Raw genomic sequence first — 18603 nt, 5'->3', positions numbered from 1 at the left:
ACCTCATCAAACGCCGTTTGCCGGTCGTCCAATTCTCTTATTGTTCTCAAATTGAGCTAAAGTAGCTAAGTCCCAAGTATAAGCCAAAAAGGGGGTTGACCTGTTTGGGTTAGTAACTCATTGCGCCTTACATCTAACAGCCGCCGATGAAGATCGTTGTTGAGATCATCGAGATTGTCATACAAAACTGATGACCATTGCATATCTCATACAAGATCTCAGGTATCTTCGCGTACCTATGAACCCTCAACCCTCGACCCTCCCTCCTCAGCCTTCATTTCTCACGGTCAGGTAACTCCCTTGAATTCCTGTTAGCTGTTCAGCCACTTTTACCATCACAGTGCAGCCGCAGCTGCATCGTAGGGTTCAGTATCATGATAATGCCAAGAAGAGTGTTTCGGAAGGGTTCCTTGATGACGTTGACGTTGACCACCTAACCTCGCTTGAGACGGATATCCCGATGCTTGACAAGATTAGATCTACTCATTTCCTTCGCACGCGTACGGCTGCGGTTAGCCGCTGTAATGTAGCTTACACCGAAGACCTACTACGGGATACAGTACCACATCCTGAGCAGTTGCAATATCCAATAATCAACATCATGATCCAAATTATACATCAAATGCAGTGTAATATACAAACAAACAAACAAACAAACAGATCTATACATCAATCAATCCTACCATCCATGGTTATTACTCATCGCTTGAGGATACGGAACCTGCGCGTGATCATACCCATTGGGAGTATAACCATGAGAGGAAGTGACTGACTGAGGATGATCATAAGGTAATCCTCCCGATCCACCCGAGTTCCTCATATATCGTTGATCATATGGCGATGTCCTACCTGTATTGGATGGCGGTGGGCCAAACCTCTGTAAATCTGAATGTGATCTCGAAGGTGGGAAAGAAGGTTGCGAGAGATCCGAGTGAGATCTTGAAGATGGCAAGGAGGGTTGGGAAAAATCGGAATTAGATCGTGAAGTAGGGAAAGAAGGTGAGTATGGTCGAGTGGTGGGTATGGACCCTTGGACAGGTGGTGGGTACGAAATGCCTATTGGCGCAGCGTTGGCCATTAGATTGGATGAACTGATTCACCAGAACACTTCAGTAAGCTATACATATACCTTCATCGTTGTGTGATTTGAAAGTGAAATTCATCTCCAACTCACCTTCCATAATCATCACTATATCCACTTGACCCATAAGGCGAACCAATCCCACCAGGTGGTGGATACTCATACCCTTTCAACGAAGAATTATCCATACCCAAACCATTCTTCCTACTTTTCATTGGCTCACCATCATCATTTACATCATCTAACGAGATTTGAGGTAAGGTAGGCTGAGGCATTGAATCTTCCAGTAATTCACCTTTGGAATTCTTCATTCCACCTTGAGCCATCTTCTTCTCCAGTGCTGCGTTTCGCGCGATTCGTTGTCGTTGTTTCTTCTTGATTAGTTCAGAAATTCGCTTGTCGACTTTGTGACAGACATATTCCTAATGATGATCTAACAATCAGCCGCCAATCATTTTATCAAAAAAAGAGGAGATTCCATTACTTACCTTGAGATTACCTTGGATGTAGCATAACAACGGAACGTAGCAGATAGCCGCCACGATAAGCAACAATAGCGAACCAGCGAAGATCAATACAGTCGCAACCATTGAGAACAACAACATCGCAGTGATGGCTGAGTTGTCCCAGTAGGCAGGGATATCACTGGTCTGGAATCCATAGGCGTACGCGAAGGAATAGAGGACCAGGGCGTTGATGGATTGACGGGGTCCATCGGCGAGTAGGAGTCGTTTCCATCCTGTGTGAGTTTAAAAATCACATTAGCATTGTTGCGAGAACAGATTGCAAATTCCTGGTACGGCCAAATAGAGGATGCATTTTATGTAATAGGTGGATTGCGACTCACCCTTGAAAGTGAAGAAGACGAAAAAAGCGAAATCATCTTTCTTCTTTGTCGAACCTTCGATATGACAGAACAAACAGAAGTTATCATAGTTACCTGTGATTAAAGAGAAGACACATAACGAGTCGATCAGCCATTCGCTTATCTACTTCATTGAGTACGAGTATGAGCACAACTCACGGAAAGAGTAGTAATCGTTCGCCATAAGATTAGTGAACGCATAGGATATATCACGAGAATCGATGACTTGTTTGGCTTTCCAGGTCTCGTACGCGAGCTACATGTGAAGTCAGAATATCAGTCTCAAAATGCAGGTCTATAGGTCCTGTGTTCGAGCGTTGACCAGAGGTACATTTGATGAGAGAGGAATTCAAGACTCACCAGTAAGAAAGAAAATATAATACATCCTACAAAAACCCATTTGGCAATTTTGAATTGCACGTCAATCGCACAATTATCTCCACACCTCTGACCAATAGAGTTTGTCCACTAGGGTATATCAATAAATCTCACCCATCAGCCCAAATACTTTTACAAGATTTCCGAGAGAAAGTCTTAAAGTTGACTCACATGATCAGCGAGGATCATGGTCGACGCTGTGAATATATCCAACCCGTACACAGCTATGGATTTCAATAAAAAGACATATTTGAATATGTACCTAGACATTATATCAAGCACAGTCAGCTTTTGTATTTTGATTTCGAGGAAAACACTGAAAATCTGTCTTTTGCCAAACAAAAAGCTCACTTTATCCTAGTCCATATATCTGTTTTGTGAAATTCCCTAACATTGACGAAATCAAACTGTTTCACGAATAAATGATCAGCCAAATCTTCGACGACGTATTTTTTATGATCCGTGACCCTGTAACCCTCTCGTTTGCCCTTTTGTTCAATATATGAATTGCTCAAAACCCACTTTATGATCCGGTACCACCTCCCTCTTCCATTCCGCTTCGCAGCAGCACATGATGTCTTATGGTCTACTAGGTATATTGACGGTTATCTTGACGGTTCGTCGAAAAGGTGTAAGTGACCGTGATAGGGAGGGTAATTCGAGTGTTCTTGGTGGCTGGGTTCGGTTGTATGGAAAGAGTGTGAATGAAAAGAAAGGGGTTCTCGACCCGCGAGTGATGAAACCAATTTTTTCTTCCTGATGCAAGTTCGTTCTATAGCTACTGTCTTATTCGCTATTGATTGAAGATTGATGATTGGTGAGAATTGGATATGTTGAGAATGAGATTGACTGTATGTGACGAATCGATCCCAAAGGAGCAAAGTAAGAAAAGGTATCAAAGGATCTCTTCTTTTATTGTAATCGCCCCTCTGATCCTAACACTACTTGACAGTAAGAATGTGAAAGTAGGTAGGTGAATAGGATGTATCGACTAAAGTGTTGTCGGTTGATGAGTCAACATCAATCACTTAGCAACATTTCATCCTATATATCACAGCATCCAGATCAACTCACGATATCTATGTATATCCCGATCTACTACCCAGTGGATCTACGCTGCTCTACAGCTATCTATATTTGATGTATGTCAAACTTCTACCAGAGAAGTCAAGTGTTGTATGTTGATTAACGAATGAACGAATCGAGAGCTGGCTGGATCCAAGCGTTGATTCTTCAATGTTATCGCGAAACGCGGTGAGAGCGATAGTGTTTTAGGTGTAAGGGGGCGAAAGAGCGTGTAGTTTCAATGATAGTGATGAGCAGGACAGCGACAATGTTATGCAAGGAAGATGATAGATAATGACAGGCAGGTGATTTTGAATATTTGTACGGATGGCGAGTATAGCAAACCAAGGTGAAAAGCTGAAGCTGAAACGTTGAAATCCAACTAAAAGAGCAAAGCAAAGCAAAGCACAAGCACCTATTGTAATTAATTGTCTAGACTCCTCTTTTGTGTTTTCGTTGATTTGTTATTGATTCAGGGTCACCCTAAAGACACACGCGTGAATTTAGAGTATATAGCACAAAAGATGAAACAAGACACCCAACACGATTCGCAAAGTGGCGCGTACAAGTGATCATCATCATACAGCAGCGATCTCATCAGATTCCAGAACTCCCAGATCTCATGCCAATCATTTCTGGGGTCATTCCCGGCAGGTGAGCTGCTCTATGTTCACATTCGCAGAAAGAGGTCAGGTCAAATACAACGATATATTATATACCAAATACCTCTAACCCCACTATCGCTTCTTTACCGTTCTTATCATGTATACTGTACACGGGTATCGGAGTGTAATTACACTTCAATGTAGATGTGAACGTCGTGACTACAAATTGAAAAAGCAAGATATTCAATGTCAGCTCTCCCATCGTACAACCTTGTATTCACTTAACTCACGTTGATCGCTCATGTTAGGTAAATGGTATATCCTAATCGTTACAGCTTTCTCAAATGCTTTATTTATCCCCGACAGTTCAGATATCTTGAGTAGAGACTCGATACCTTATAAACACAATAGATCAGCGAATTGACAAGTATAGGAGCATGATAAGCATGGATACGGATACCATTCCATACTTACTCGGAGAGAATACTACCCCTCTCGAACCTTGGTTCTTACCCGAACATTCATACATCTCCCACCATACTTCCTGATCCTCATCGGATCCAGATCTATATGAGGGTATCAGATCCTCATCTTCATCATCCTCATCGTCTTCCTCTGAATCTGACTGTTGTGGTATCGAAGTGGATGACGTTTCAGGTAGCGGATCAACACCTTTTCGACCTGTATGGACATTCACTTGGTATTCTACCAAAGCGGATTTAGGTAGTTCTCTAGCTTGGACGAATATCACTGGTGGTTGATGCGAGTTTGTCTGCGGGTCAATGATAAATCAAATCAGCGTCGATCCACTCAAGAGTTACGCGGGATCATCGCATCTCTTTCAGAGTTTGGTGGTATTCCCAACAGGTTTTTGCTACTCTCCCCATAGACACAGAAAGAAGAAGACTAATGGGCGTCCCAAATGATACTGCACTACATTTGCAGATACTAAAGGAAATATGAAATTAACTCACCTTCTCGACCCATAATTTCCAAGCCTTCCTTACCACTCCCACATCATCTCCAACATCATCCCCAGAGGAAGGTCCAGCCCACCACCCCACACAACTTTCGATCCAACCCTCCCATCCACCACCCGTATAATTCCTACTTCTCAAAACATCTATAATCTTTCCTACATGTTGTAACGCCAGAACTGCCTGATGGGGGTACGGAGAACCGTTCGATGGAGGTAGAGGTAAAGTTAAGGATGGGGGTAAGAGAGGTATCTGACCTGCTAGGTGAATACGTTGATTTACCTAATCATCGACTCATCAGCACGATTCTTTCAGGTAGTAGGACATTACGTAGAGGCAGATATGGACATATGATATGTAACGAAAGTCTGAAGATGCTTTAGATGAAACACACTTACCATGACTGCCTGACTGTACGGTCCAATATTTGCCGGTGCCCAATAACTTAGACTCTGAACATGCAATGCATTTCTATCTCCGACCAATTTCGAGGAAGAAGAAGATGAACATGGGGTGGGGGTATCGTCAAATCCGATAACTTCGATTCGCAATCTACTGCTTTGCAATGGTACAGCCACAGTAGCTCTGGATGGTGGCGAAGTTCCGAAATACGTTTTATAAGCTGCGTTGGCAGGGAGGAAGAGCGACATTGACGAGAGAAGCAGAGTTATGTGAGTTGAATGGAGTGGGAGGGATAAACCATGTGATTGGAGGGTATCTAAAAGTGATCAACTCGTTAGTTAGTATTGACTGATAATTGAATATACACAAATTCAACATGTTAAAATCGTCAGATTGTGGATGATGGAATGCTGGTGCTCACTTGATATCGAATCGAAACACATTTTCAGCTCTTCACCTACATCTTCATCATCGTTCGTCACACCATCAACACTAACACAGAACCATCTACCTCTTCTCTCAAATCTCGGCGTTCCATTACTCTTCCCTTGAGGCGATTCTCCACTTTGGTGAATATCCCTATCCTGTCTCTCATCATTTATGTTCAATATTTCCAGATCCCGCTTCCCCTTTATCTCATCCAAAATTTCCAACCCATCTTCATCCACCCCTTCCTGTCCTGGTACTTCACTATCCAAACCCAACATCTCCCTTAATTCTTGGACTGTAGGCCTCACCCAACCTTCCTTGGGTTCTAATTCTGCATCCTCCACCTTGAGATAAGCGACAGGATACGGTTCTGGATCAGTCACGATCGTTTTCGTTTTCGTCAATTTCACTCGATGTGAAAATAAAGGCGTGGATAATGTTAGGGTTTCATATTCCCCTCCTTCGCCCGCTGGATGAGAACCATAGGTATGTTCCTACACCCGCCAACGTATTATATCAGCTGATCTATAATAACATACAGTCCAACACTACATTGATGGTACTGATTATCGTCCATATGATGAGAAAAGGCTCATCAGAAGAATGAGGTACTGACAAGTCTAGTCAACAAAGGCATGATTTCCCCTAATGTCTTCCCTACGACTTTCGTACCCAATCCTACACCAGCAACTTTCATCAAGACCACTTCCATCCCGCAATTCAACATCTTATTCAACAAAGGCATCTGCTGAGATTGCCATAAGTAGGCTAGAGACACAAGATTGAGTCGGGAGCAAACGTGTTCGATACGTAGACGCTGGTATGTTGAGAGGATGGCTCCGGACGATAGAGCAGTGGCGTCGGGATGGGCAGACTAGAGGTTGATGGACGGATATGAACGATAGAAGTATCGAGAGTACAGAGAATGAAATGTATCAAAGGGATGGTTTGATGTGGTGATGTGAGATAAAGATAAGAACACATGTGAAGGATCAGCGAGGACTAGGAGTGCGTTCTGATTATCAAAAAAGGGATACTACCCACCATGACCTCTTTCAACAACTCAGTCAGATCCTCAGTCTCATCGCCCTTCTCACCGGATCCTTCACCTCCTTGAAGCCTGCTTCCATATTCAGCACCTTTCGACACGGCTTTTCCCTTAATTATCCTGGTGTATAACGGTAAATTCATCGATTTCGCAATGAGAGGCAACAGGTGGGTACCGACAGATTGATATAGATGTGAATCAAGTTCGTCTACGAATCCCCCATCAATGGTCAGTCTCATCCAGCTCAGTCAAGTAATGAATGTCTGGAGTGCCTTACCTACTCCAGGCTCCGGTGTGAGAGTAGCCAAAGCGACTATCTCATGACCATTTGCAACGCAGTGCATGAGATTGAAACAGCTATCTTTACCTCCTGATACGAGACCTATCACTCTGTGTTTGACCCCTGGTAGGGTAGAGGAGGAAGAGGTGGTCATTTCGATGACTGGATCCTGACGAATCGCCCTTCTTCCAACGAGTCGGTTCGAGTGCAGTGGGTATAATCCTATGATATCCTCGAGATGTTCATCAATGACTGGATATTACACAAGATTCACGGATGAAAACAAACTTTTCCGACCTTTTGACTTTTGGTTCAACCAGCACGGAGTGGAGTCTCCACATCCACCCGGCGGAGATTGTGAATATCTCCGTCTTTGGTGGGTTGAGGAAAGGAAAGTGAATCGCCGTGAGACGAGACGAGACGAGACGAGACGAGAGAATGTAAAAAGTCAACTTGGAAATGCATTTCAGATTCACATTCACATCTTATCACTACGGCATATACATCAAGCAATCGCCAGCTCATCCTCCATCCAGCGTCTCTTCACTTATCTAGATCGCAAGCGTAGCATCATCGCTCTTGTAAAAGTCGGTCACCTCATCTCTTCTCCCCCCCTCGGTTATCCGGTTCTTGGGCTTGTCGAAATGACAAACACCACATCCACCCCTTCATCCTCGGCCCAGTGGCATACCATCTCCCCTCATACTCGACCGCTCACACTGACTGTCCTCGAGCTCACTCCCTTGGCACTCACACTCTCCCTCTCACTCACGCCTCCTATCCCACCCTCCCATTCTCATCCTCATTCGTCTCTTCCTCATCTGGTGCATCAAAATCACCATACCCACGCTCAATCTCCCTCCCACTCCAAGGGCAAAAAACGCATACACGGCTCTAACCTCACGACACCCAGGGCGAAGAGAAGTGGAGATGTAAGTGAAGAAGAAGATGACGAAGTAGATTATTCATCTTGGATAGATACATCATCATCATCATCATTTAAAGACCTCTTATCGCACGGTGTGGTTGTCTCAGTAAATGGTCAACCATGGTCTAGGATATATGCTCATGTAAGCGAAGATGAAGATTCAGAACTGGATTGGGAAGACGAACATGAAGATCTATCTGGATCGAACACAGCTATAGTGGTGAATGATGAAGAAGGGATAGAAGAAGGTTCAATTACCCGAAGAAGACCTAGAAAACCCCGTTTTGCCTCTTCAGCTACGAATCACACTTCGCAAGATAAAGATTTAGTATTGGCTGGTACAACTGGAGGACACGGTAAGAGGAAAGGGGGAAAGGAGAAGATGGATAAAGATAGAGCCGTGGTAGTTGTTTATGGATTAAGTCCAGGGAAGGAATATGAGGTGGAATTAAGGGTTGTAGGGTTGTTCAGTCAAGAAGGTGGTGAAGGTTTAGGTAAGCTACCTCACGTATCGAGAAGATTTCACAGAGCTAACTTGTCTGGTTACTCTTAGTCTCAACGAGCGTTCTCATCCCACCTTCTCCAACACCCAACTCGAATCTTCATCCTCGCTCTCGAGCCAATTCGTTACGATCCCGCTCAAGACCACGATCAAGGTCGAATTCTCTCACCGGTGGCTCACCAGGTCATCCAACCTCTTCTTCCCACTTATCTCACACACGATCTTCCGATGCTGTCGCCACTCTCGACTCCCTGGCTTTAGGATCACACGATACCCTATCCCCTGATACCGCTACGATCATCCCCACTCCCGTACTCAATGCAGTGGATACGCAGACCGCCCAACTGCGACATCTTATCGCGACTGCTCACGCAGAGAAGGAACATTTGCAAACTCAGATCAAAGAAGCTCGACGTACTTCCCAACGGCAAGAGGCAGCATTGAAAGCTGAGATTGAGAATGTGAAAAAGGCAATTGAGAAAGCTGGATCTATGGACCTACGTTCCAAGCAGAAAGCCTTGGCTACTCAGGAACAAGTGAAACAAGGTTGGGCCGGAGCAGAGTCAGCTGAGAAGGATGCTAGTGATGTTGAGAGTGGACTGGATACTTTGGAATCTAAACTTGAAGCGCTGAACATCGAAGTAGAAGCGATTCAACTGGAATGGAAGTCCATCAAGGAGAGAGAAGAGGAATTGCGTGAGAAAGATAAGAAGACTAGATTAGAAGAGGACAAAAAGTTGCATGAGGTACTAAATAAGTTCGAAAAGTTGAAATCGAAGAAGTCCAAGAAACAATCTGAACAAGAAGAATTGGAAAAGCAGTTGAAAGAAGTAGAAGGGAAGATCAAAGATGTGGAAAAGAAAAATCAAGAAGATCGTGAAAGAGCGATGAGAAAAAATAGTAATGCCGCCTCGTACTTTGCTGCGGGATATGGATCAAACAACAACAATAACAATGATAATCATGATTACGGTGGAATAGGATTTGGTGGTCAACGAAGTTTATCTGCTCATCCGTCATTGACCAATCTCAATGGCCATTATACAGCTGGACCAGCTTATAGACCTCGGGGAGGTGCAGGCGGTGCGAGTGGATATCAACCTCGGTTCCCTTCTGCTGGATCTACATTCCGACCCAGTCCTAGTCAACCTGCACATAGTCCCACCCATCCTAACAGCTTCTATCAGGTTCAACATCCCGTCCCTCCCAATGCTAATCCAAATACCTCACCTGCATTCAGACCACCCAAATTGGCTAATCAACCCTCCCGATCAACGTCTGGACCTACATCTTCCCAATCTACCAACACCACTTCCACTTCGAGCGGTGTGAATGCTGCGGCACTGCCATTCCACCCTGCTAACTTTTCACCTAACAACGAACCGCCCAATACTACCCATCATACAACATTGATGCCACCGCAATTACAACATCGTATATATCTGCCTAATGTACGACCTAGACCCACACCCAATTTCCATCCTCCACCTAGCGTCTTGGCTGAACAGGCTCAAGCGCAAGCTCAAGCGAAATCGTCAAATAATTCCAGTGGATCCGGCAATTCACCTGCAAACGACGGAGCGGGGGTCAGATCGCCTAATCACTCGCCTCCTAACTTCCCGCCTTTACCAATCAATAAACAAAATCCCACTTCGACCTCTTCTGCCTCAACAGCGTCTGGACCTGGGTCTGGATCGGCTGGACCAAGTCTGGCGTCAATCGTGACTAGAGCTGTACTTAGTCCTACTAGCGCATTGGCTCAACAGAGTCAAGCTGCAAACATAGGTAATGTAGCTTCTAGCGTCTTGAAGAATCCTCCTACCTCACATGAAGGTGGATCACCTGTACCTACTCCACCATCTTCAGCTAGGTTGAGTAGTCCCAATAACAGTACTACTACCACCTCCATTAGCACCACAGGAGGAGGAGAGTTCCCACCTCTCAGTCCTACTTGGCCTAATAGCTTGGGACAACCGATAAGGAGGGAGAATACACCTCCGATCAGTAATATATGGAATAACCCCAAAGATAGGGAGAGGGATAGTCCGGTGGGGAATGCGGTGCTTAGGAAACCTTCTAGGTCTGGATCGGGAGAAGCTTCAAATTGATTGTAGAGTATCAAGGCACTTAGATCACTACGCCTGATCTGTTGCCGATGCTATGGGAATGATTAAAGTGAAAGTGAAAGTCAAAGTAGCATGTATTTCATATGTATCTTGCATGACCTTTCCAGTTCGTAAGGTTTTCGCTATGGTATACAATCCTTCCAATTAGGTTTTTGCTGACTGATACGACTGAAACTCAATGCACTGCACCGTACTGCAATTTCATGCATGCGGATGCCGACTCGAACAATAAGCATAAGCATGACTGCATTCACGATAGAGTGATAGTGGACAGGTCGGTTTCACCCTATCTATAATCAGGGCCGTGTGTTTGTGTTTATCCGCGGTTCATCCCATGTTCTTTGTTGTTGATTGTTTGAGACTATCATTGTCCAGCTTGGCACGGTTCACATCTCAACATCCCACTTATGAGCCAGATGATTCTGTATTCTTGTTCTGCGTGTTATCGTTTGCTTGGAAGGTTCCGACTATCCTTTGTCTGATCTCAACTCACGTCATCGATCTTTGAACCACACCACACGCTCGTTACAACACCGATCAATCAACCTTGGCAACGCCCTGAACACTCGTCCAACTTAGCTTCCATCAACATAAAAAGATTGATAGCAAAATTCGTGCCCTTGATATATATAGATATACACACCTAACAACGTAATTCCTGATCTGGTCAGAAATCAACCAGTTGTCCTACATAGATGGTCAAGATGATATCAAAACTCAGCACTTCATTGTTAGCCGTAGTATTGGCATTAGGAGGAGTCCAAGCGGCTCAGTATCCTCTGACGGAGAGTCATCACGGTACGACATTCTTGTGAGTCAGCCGACTACCTCATATAACTATATCTTGCTCCGAGCTTTGAATATTGTATGCAGAAAATGCAATAGCTGATGCGTTTGTTCGTACTGAGTAGCGATGGCTGGAGATTCCCAGCCGAAACTTACGATAATACTACCAAGTGAGTCTATACCCTCACCTATTTCACTCCGACTACCACCCACTGAACATGGTGCTGACGGTTTGTTTGATTTAGCGGAGATACATTCTGGGCAACTGCTCAGAACACTTCTTTGTTATATACCAACGATGCAGGTAGAGTGATTCTCAAGGGTAAGTGCAGATCGCTTCCGTTGAACTATCTGAAAGTGCATGTAACCCAAAATCTTGATCTTACTTCACATATGTTACAATCACAGTCGACAATACAACCTCCGTACCATATAACGAAAAACGATATGCACCTAAATTACTATCTAAGAACACTTATGGTCCTGGTACAGTCTTTGTCATGGATGCTGTGAGTGTTCATCTAATATATGATTTTTGTTATGATCAAAGATTTTGTTTTGCTGATCGACATGCTTTTGTTTTATCATAGGTACACTTACCTTATGGATGTTCCGTGTGGGGAGCTTTCTGGACTCGTAAGTGACCCCTTGCATCCCAGTTTTTGACCTGGCAACTTTACGTATCACATATCATATAGGATGCTGATGCTTGCTTATTTACATTTTGACAGAAGGAGCAAATTGGCCTGCAGGAGGTGAGATCGATATATTCGAAGGCATAAACCAACGTAAAGAGAATATGATGGCTTTACATACATCTGGGGGAACGTAAGTCACAAATCATGAACAACTTCTCTACCCTCAAACCTGCCTGTATCGTCTCTATCTCCGTCTACTATGAACGACCTTGAAAGATCTACTCAGAGCACTTTCTAACTTGTACTCATGACCATCTTTTACAGATGCACTATAGATCAGAACTCTCAGATGGTAGGCAGAATCGACGCAACGGACTGCGACCAATCTGCCAACTCAGGATCGGGTTGTACAGTCTACGATCAGAACGAGAATTCTTACGGGGAGGCTTTCTCACAAGCTGGTGGTGGAATTTTTGTCACCGAGTGGACAAACGACGCGATCAAGATATGGTTTATCTCGGTGAGTATGGTTTGCTTCTGTTCTTAGCGTCAAAAGAGGGGTAATGGAAATTGGCAAAATGGCATCGGGAAGTACGATACCATACTAGACCCCGAGATCATTATTTTCGACAGAAACGTATAGTTGAACACTATTCATCTGTGATAAATAGCTGACTCCTCATCTCGATCGTAGCGAAGCAACGTCCCGGACAGTCTCTCAGCTACTGCCGATACCTTCGATACTTCCGTACTGGGAACGCCGACTGCTGAATACTCTTCTTCGACTTGTGACATTACAAATCTCTTCGAGCGTGAGTGACCGCTCAAGAGCTCAACCAGGCCTTACATGAACGAAATCTGACCAATGTACCCCCTTACCACAATTCATCTTCATAGCACAAACTCTCAGTAAGTTCTGCTCTCATTTAGCCTTGACCTGGACTGTTCTGCTCACATTTTCTATGCATCTTTTCAGCTCTGAATATTGCATTATGTGGAGATTTCGCTGGCCTTCCTGCACTCCTGGAACAGACCTGTCCAGTACTGGAAGGCGACAAGACATGGTGAGTTGAGAAACGTCGATTTCGAGTGAATTCTTACCAAAAAAAGGTGTAAAAACCTTAATTTTGATGGATGAGGTGAAAGGTCCCACATTCGATTTCTACTACTCTCCGCTTATCAATCCACAACCAGACCAAGCTGATATCTCTCTCTATGTGACGTATAGCTACACCACCTATGTGATCGACGATGCATCAGCAACGTATGCCAACGCATATTTCGAACTCAATTATATCAATATTTACACTACGAACCAAACCGCCGGTAACGATGTTCCAACCGTCAGTGGAATCGGCAAATCCACCACTACCATAACTGCCGGTGTGAGCAAAACCGCTTCGGGTACAGGAAGTGCAGCTACCAACGGCACCAATGCGGCTGGATCGAATAGCTCTGCTGGAAGGAATGGGGTGGAATGGGGATTGATGGGGCTGATAGGTTTAGGATTGAGTTTGATCATATAGAGATTGCCGTCTAGATGGAATGCTAAACGATATAGGTAAATCACCTTTCGATAGCTATGCGAATGGCGAGTGGGTGACACAGCGGACGGATTAGACAGAATAGAATGATACGAAAACATAACGAGATGATGAATTACGACGGACATTATACATAACGGATTACGGTTTCTTACTTCTCTTCACCTTTCAGTGACATACACATGCATCTTATATGCATCAATCACATTCTACAAAGGAGGAATGCACTGCCAATATACTTGCATGACACCGCATGAAATGACAACTTCTCAAGCAGAACTGTTCGATGGGTTTATTTGGTTCTGTTCTCTCCGATCGCTTCTTTCCGACGGAAAAGCGCCCACTTCACACATGTCATGTTTGCGTCCTCATGTCCATCTTTCCATCTTCCATCTTCCTATCCACACTCATCTCTCATCTCGTCTTCACCTCTCATCATTCCCCATCATACATAATGGACGACTATCTCATTCCATCTCTCGAGAAAACCGCTCTTCGCGTAGTCCGAAATGCCGCCAGACCCGGTGGACCACTGGAACAAGGGGTTTTTACAATATTCATGGCTAGATCAGAGATTGAGAGGACTATGGGATTGGATGAAGGTGATTTGGGTAAAGGGAGATGGAAGAGTATGGTGAAAGAGCTGGTGAAAGCTGCAGTGGTAAGTCAACCTATCATTACAATCCTACCTCATTACTTATAAATCGATTCCATGAACCCATGAATCCATCGAAGTAGATCCCATATCTTCCGAATTAAACAATCGGACTGATGCTAATTGACAGAATTAATTATTTTGTATTGTATAGGATAACATCGATAATATACCTTCATCAAGTCGAGCTTCAAGCTCAAGTTACCCCTCCCTCTCATCCTCACCCTCACCCTTAGCTCCATCGACATCCAAGGGTGGTAGATCGAAAAGCAAGGCTTCTTCGTCTAGATCGATAAAAGCAAAGAAGTCAAAACGAAAAGAATCTGATGAAGAGGATCATTATCATTCTAACTTGCCGAAGAAAATCAATGAATTTGGGACAAAGAAGCAGAAGAGCAAGGGGAAGAAGGTGGATAGTGAAAGTGAGAGTGAAGAAGAAGAGGAAGAAGAGGAAGTGATTGAAAATGATGATTATGTGAGCTATAATGTAATCCTCTCATGATACTATAAACTCAACTTCTACACCAACACGATACATAGGATGAAGGTTTTCCATCTTCCATGCCCAAGTCTACACCGCCCAAGCGACCATCTGACAAGAAGCAGCAACGCAAAGAAGAGCAAGAGGAAGAAGAGACCGAGACTAGAAAGACAGTGAGCTGTTCTGCTCTTGGTGAATTTTCGCTCTCAGCTCACCTTTCGTGCATTCTCACAGTATGTGGAAGAACCTCAAGCTCGTATGAGCGATTCAGACATGTCGTCCGTATACGACGAACCACCTCCATCGAAATCAAAATCACGTAAATCAGCTTCAGCTTCTGTCTCGGCTGTGGGTAAAAGGAAATCAAAGTCCAAGTCTGTATCGGTTATGTCAAGTGATGAGGAAAAACCTTCACCAAAGAAAAGAAGAGGATCCAGTGTGAGTCAGCTGTATGGCTGATGTTATTTGCGGAAATTTGCGGGACATGGCTGATACAGTGTACGGAATAGAAGAACAAGAAGGATCCTAATGAAGGGGCAAGTTCAACATTATCTCTTTTTGGGGTTTGACTATTTCATGCGGATGAGCTTGTAAGCTGATTTCTGAAGTTCCTGCAGCTCGCACCAGATGAAGCGAAGTTGGCAGATCTCAAAAGGATAGTGGTAGCTTGTGGAGTGAGAAAACAATGGTGAGCTTTGAGATTGCCTTTCCGGTAATGAGGCGTGAAGCTGATCATTTTATCACCTCTGTCGACTAGGGCCAAAGAATTCGCTGATTGTCCTACGGTGGGTCAGCTGAGACATATGTACCTTCATGGAAAGGTCCTGAAACGGGCAGGTTAAGCTAACATGAATCTGACCTGTTTTGATCCGTATAGACATCCTCTCAAATACGACACGTACAAAATCTCTTATCGTCATTAGGAATGAGAGGTCAGCCTACGCTGGGAAAAGCAAAGACTTTGAAGGCGAAACGGGAACTAGCTCAGGAGCTAGGTGAGTCATCATACTGTCCTGCCTACATCTGATCTTCCCCAGACAAGACTTTGCAGTTCAGGCTGATTCCCTGCATGCAGACGACATCAAGACGTTCGAGGCTGCTCGTGGGTTGTCATCAGATACTCGCGAGAGGAGAAATAGGGCTAGCTCCGGAACGAAGAGGAAGAAGGTGGGTCTGATGATGAGGAGGAAGAAGAGGAAGAAGAGGAAGAAGAAGACGAACCCATAGAGTTGGATAAGGAGGACGTACGTTTAAGACTATCTTCGTCATTCACACGACAAACATTCGAAAACAAAGGGTAGACGACTGATATGTGACCACTCGTTGCAGTCCGCTCTGGGAGCTGTGCTAGATCTTGATTTCCTTGGTGGCGATAGTGATAGTGATTGACCAGGATTAAGGTAATCATCATACAGTAAGTATGCCAGTATTGGAGTGATCCAGTCAACCCGACCATTAAGCAACGATAGAAGGAGTACACCTTTAAGTTTTAATATAACATAAAAGAGTTGGAGATTATGGTACAACACTATCTAGATGTATGTATGTATGTACAACGTATAAGTCTATACTACAATGTTTATCTTTCGCGATCATATGTCATCCTATTCACGTGTTAATGGCAGAAGCCGAACACTCACACCAATCACCATCACCCTCATTGAACAATTTTAGGTTATACCTCAACCACTCATCTCTCTCTCCCTCTTTCCATCCTGCTATCTCGTGCTCTTGACCGAGCATCCTCCGAGAAGCAGCAATCTTCATACTATCCAACGTAATTCTCGCTATACAAGGTAAACCATGAATCTCGAGACTAGGTCTACCCTCTTCAACTTTTCCTTCACACTCTCTCATACCATCCTCATCTTCCTTTCCCCTCTGTTTTCTGACCTTAAGACGATCTGAATAACTACTCCTCTGTATCCAATCAGAGTTCTCCACCTTACTCAGAATCGCCCCAAGGGTATTTCAGCAATTCAAATCAACCAATTCCCAACTCGTTCCTTCCCCATCCATCTTATACAACTCAGCAGTAGTCTTCGGTGAGACATTGAATGAAGATGGATCGGCTGTACATGAATTCCTAAAATCGAATATCACTTTTTTGGCAGTATCACTTTTTTGGCAGTAGGTAAATCACCCAATTTCCTAATTATCCTATCCGCACTGTAATTGATATTCCCTCTTTGTAAAGCATTTTTCGAAGGATTGGGTAAATGTATATGATATGTGACCAAGTCTAGGTACCAATCTTCGCATAACTCTTTGAGGTATAAACCCAAACATCCCGGTCGGAGATCATCTTCTGTACATATCTGGAGATGAAATTGAAGGGGTCTGAGATGTATTCCAATTGATGTGATAGACACATTTCTAGTACGAGGTCCGAATGAATTCTGATCGAACTTGATTGAAGAATTTATTTTAATTCCAATGAGATTATCAAATAACCTCTTATGCTCGACTCCCACAAGTTGCGGTTGATATATATCGGTACGGTAAGCTCGTCTGGTAATCGTTGATAAACCAACCAACGACTGTATAGATTGTATATTGACCCATTGGTTATTCGATAACAGGTTTACCTTTCTTGAATGAATCGATAACAGATCTACCATACACAGTTCTTCTAATGGATTACCCTCTATCACCTCTTCTACCTTATCCTCATATTCGGTTGAAGTACTCTGATTTTTCAAAAATTTGCCTGAGACAGTATTACTCTTTTCTTCTTCTACCTTCAATTTAACAAGTTCTTGTCGATCTTTATCCCATCGTTCCTTATCCGTTCTCCTCTCTAAAGCGAAATCTAACCCGTCAAATATGGTGGTGGTGATGGTGATATCCCGATATAAAGCTGGACCAAAGTACTTGTATGATTCTGTCGAAAGACACATCAGATTGAGCAGGGTGTGGGAGTCGCATGTTCTCCCGAGGGATTCTAGAAGGAGGAGAGATACTTCTGATGGGAGTAGGGTGAAATCGAATGGTGAAGTCGATTGAGAGGAGGAGGCGAGGTTGGGGGATTTAGCAGGCTGAATGGACGATTGGTGAGATGACTCCATCGTCGATATGGTCAGATCGACCCTGATATATCTCAGCTAAAAAGCAGGACATGAAGGGGAAAGTGCTGAGGTGGATAGATAGGTAGTATCAAGAAGTTGAACAATGGAACGTTTGTTTGGTTCTTGTTGTTTTGTCGGGTAAAAAGGACCGTGCTCGACCCGGAAAAAGCTCGGTCATGACCGAAGAATGCCAGATGCAAATGGCGGTATGAAGCTGAATCAGTGGATGCAAAGGTGCTAGAGGTCTCACAAGCAGTACATACAGTAGGTATCACTACGACAAATAAGAGAGGGATACAAACCTAAGGTTCCTCCCAGAATATCCAGAATAGCATGAAAACTACAGCTCAATAAATCGCTCCCACTCCAAGGAGTCTACGGATTCCAATATTCGAGACAACCTACTTCTTACCATAACAGACACAAGTTGGAATAATCCTCTCCCCATCCTTCCAACTTTCAAACTTCTTTTCCCAGTCATACATTGCTTTGCTGATCTCTTCTGAAGGTACATCGGGATGTTGGAAAATGAGTTCCAGATTGACTTCCCTCTCTATATCTTGCCAAGGGGTCTTGAGAGTACATCGAGGAATATTGTAGAGCGTGAGATCAGGTAGGATCTTCCTCTTGTGGAGTTTATCGAACTTGGTTCGTTCTACAATGGAGGTCACCATATCGGTATTAGAGAACGGACAGGAATTTGAGGGGAAAAAATCACTTCTTTTTGTTCGACAGGCTTGGCAAC

At 43.9% G+C, this 18603-nt stretch overlaps 7 protein-coding genes across 7 annotated transcripts; 3 read left to right on the top strand and 4 right to left on the bottom strand.

Moving 5' to 3' along the window:
• Positions 1-679: 679 nt before the first annotated feature.
• On the bottom strand, positions 680-2897 carry V865_005481 (uncharacterized protein; the record flags this gene model as incomplete). Its single annotated transcript, XM_066229253.1, has 9 exons — positions 680-1091; positions 1175-1503; positions 1570-1820; positions 1929-2021; positions 2106-2202; positions 2307-2414; positions 2496-2586; positions 2676-2731; positions 2847-2897. 9 exons carry the CDS (start codon positions 2895-2897, stop codon positions 680-682), a joined length of 1488 nt encoding a protein of 495 aa, XP_066085350.1.
• A 1203-nt stretch (positions 2898-4100) lies between these two features.
• On the bottom strand, positions 4101-7284 carry V865_005480 (uncharacterized protein; the record flags this gene model as incomplete). The annotated part of the gene is made up of 9 exons (XM_066229252.1): positions 4101-4213; positions 4285-4389; positions 4469-4766; positions 4969-5253; positions 5370-5689; positions 5795-6296; positions 6419-6676; positions 6847-7058; positions 7128-7284. The coding sequence occupies 9 exons, from the start codon at positions 7282-7284 to the stop codon at positions 4101-4103; spliced, it is 2250 nt and encodes a 749-aa protein (XP_066085349.1).
• Positions 7285-7774: 490 nt separating this feature from the next.
• On the top strand, positions 7775-10668 carry V865_005479 (uncharacterized protein; the record flags this gene model as incomplete). The annotated part of the gene is made up of 2 exons (XM_066229251.1): positions 7775-8552; positions 8612-10668. The coding sequence occupies 2 exons, from the start codon at positions 7775-7777 to the stop codon at positions 10666-10668; spliced, it is 2835 nt and encodes a 944-aa protein (XP_066085348.1).
• Positions 10669-11390: 722 nt separating this feature from the next.
• V865_005478 (uncharacterized protein) lies at positions 11391-13636 on the top strand (the record flags this gene model as incomplete). The annotated part of the gene is made up of 11 exons (XM_066229250.1): positions 11391-11497; positions 11598-11642; positions 11718-11794; positions 11881-11981; positions 12063-12108; positions 12204-12300; positions 12435-12630; positions 12805-12922; positions 13008-13019; positions 13087-13174; positions 13339-13636. 11 exons carry the CDS (start codon positions 11391-11393, stop codon positions 13634-13636), a joined length of 1185 nt encoding a protein of 394 aa, XP_066085347.1.
• A 472-nt stretch (positions 13637-14108) lies between these two features.
• V865_005477 (uncharacterized protein) lies at positions 14109-16179 on the top strand (the record flags this gene model as incomplete). The annotated part of the gene is made up of 11 exons (XM_066229249.1): positions 14109-14315; positions 14464-14784; positions 14850-14963; positions 15025-15228; positions 15300-15326; positions 15408-15478; positions 15548-15575; positions 15668-15785; positions 15866-15892; positions 15949-16034; positions 16120-16179. The coding sequence occupies 11 exons, from the start codon at positions 14109-14111 to the stop codon at positions 16177-16179; spliced, it is 1263 nt and encodes a 420-aa protein (XP_066085346.1).
• A 710-nt stretch (positions 16180-16889) lies between these two features.
• V865_005476 (uncharacterized protein) lies at positions 16890-17858 on the bottom strand (the record flags this gene model as incomplete). The annotated part of the gene is made up of 1 exon (XM_066229248.1): positions 16890-17858. One exon carries the CDS (start codon positions 17856-17858, stop codon positions 16890-16892), a length of 969 nt encoding a protein of 322 aa, XP_066085345.1.
• Positions 17859-18259: 401 nt separating this feature from the next.
• V865_005475 (uncharacterized protein) lies at positions 18260-18532 on the bottom strand (the record flags this gene model as incomplete). The annotated part of the gene is made up of 1 exon (XM_066229247.1): positions 18260-18532. The coding sequence occupies one exon, from the start codon at positions 18530-18532 to the stop codon at positions 18260-18262; it is 273 nt and encodes a 90-aa protein (XP_066085344.1).
• Positions 18533-18603: the final 71 nt, after the last annotated feature.

The sequence above is a fragment of the Kwoniella europaea genome, chromosome 1, assembly GCF_036810445.1.
Source record: "Kwoniella europaea PYCC6329 chromosome 1, complete sequence".
In the NCBI taxonomy this organism is placed as follows: Eukaryota; Fungi; Basidiomycota; class Tremellomycetes; order Tremellales; family Cryptococcaceae; genus Kwoniella; species Kwoniella europaea.
Note: the sequence above shows the minus strand (reverse complement) of the source record. Positions and strands in the feature narration are given on the sequence as shown.